The following is a 1,325-nucleotide window of genomic DNA, read 5'->3' on the forward strand; positions in this document are numbered from 1 at the left end:
ACACCACTGTCTTCACTCTATGTTGTGTTGCACTTTATTTTCCTTCCAAATTGAACCCGCTAAATTGGAGTATTTACAAGGTAAAAAAGATAAAATTTAATATGGACCATGGTCTGCGTTGGGCCGGTTCTAAAAAATATTTAAAACTTCAAACATCACATATGTTATGTTTTAAAAGTAGATATCAATAATTATTTTCATTTTTATAATTGAGATAATGACATAAATGATATTGATTTGATTAAAATAAAGAAAAATAAATATATATCACATACTAAATTGATATTATTTGATCACAATTTTATTCATAAAGATAAAGAAAGTTACAAACTTTTACTTTTGAAGAGTACTATGTTGTCTTTCAAATTTTTTATGATTTTTTAGTATGGACTACAATGAACAACTTTTGATTTCATTTATTTTAATTGAAATGTTAGGAGTAGGACTAGACCAGAATACACCCTTCCATCACTGTAATGGCCTTTCCACGCAAAAACACTCTTTGTTTCTGTTCATCAAGATGAATATTGATAGCTCCACCTCTTGCTGATGCCTGCACAAATGTAATCTATAGATTAATACAACAATAACAAAGATAATAATTCCAATGTAGTCTATAATTTAGTACCTGATAAGCATTTAAATCACATTTTCCTAACTTCTTGCTCCAATAGGTTGCCAAGGAACAATGTGCACTCCCACAAACAGGATCCTGAAATGAAATTTGAGTTATTAAAAACTTAGTACCGACACGTCAGATTGAAGGCACGTCTAAGTGTTGAATACGTGTTTGTGTTTGACACTGACACCAACATTTGTTGTTAGTTCTCAGCCACATACCTCATTGATTCCAAATTTTGGGCAGAAATATCTACTGTAGAAGTCAAATCCTGACTCTGAAGGAGCAATCCCTGTAACAATTACCCCCCTTCCAGCTATTTTACCAATTACATCAAGTTGTGGTTCTACTTCTGTGACATTTTTTCCAGATGAGACAACAACCTAGGAGAAAAAAATAAGCTTAATAATGTTGGATGAGCACAAAATACAAAGTTTCAATTTTGCATGTTTAACAAATATGAAATAAAAATGTTAAAAATAAGGTCTTCAGCAGAGACTTAAGGATATGCTGTTTTCAGGAAATAAAACTTTCAATGTTTATTCAAAATAATAGTATTGATAAATATGGAAGAGAGAATATTAAGGAGTTACAAGTAAATCATCTCCATTTTTTGTCCTCTTTATATCAATTATGGAAGCACCATTCAATGCCTCAGAAATGAGTGAAGTGTCATCAGAGTTGGATTCTGCAATAGGGTCAGCAG

At 31.3% G+C, this 1,325-nt stretch overlaps 1 protein-coding gene across 2 annotated transcripts in view; it reads right to left on the reverse strand.

Moving 5' to 3' along the window:
* Positions 1 to 247: 247 nt before the first annotated feature.
* Positions 248 to 1,325, reverse strand: part of LOC101510688 (uncharacterized) — a 6,649-nt gene continuing 5,571 nt past the window's right edge. For both annotated transcript variants that reach the window (XM_073367728.1, XM_073367727.1), the window contains 4 exons: positions 1,213 to 1,319; positions 841 to 1,002; positions 629 to 712; positions 248 to 553 (listed from right to left, as the gene is read on the reverse strand). In XM_073367728.1, the coding sequence (XP_073223829.1) occupies positions 446 to 553; positions 629 to 712; positions 841 to 1,002; positions 1,213 to 1,319 (461 nt within the window). In that variant the 3' untranslated portion in view covers positions 248 to 445. The remainder of the gene's footprint in view (positions 554 to 628; positions 713 to 840; positions 1,003 to 1,212; positions 1,320 to 1,325) is intronic.

Source organism: Cicer arietinum, chromosome 4, assembly GCF_000331145.2.
Source record: "Cicer arietinum cultivar CDC Frontier isolate Library 1 chromosome 4, Cicar.CDCFrontier_v2.0, whole genome shotgun sequence".
Lineage (NCBI taxonomy): Eukaryota > Viridiplantae > Streptophyta > Magnoliopsida > Fabales > Fabaceae > Cicer > Cicer arietinum.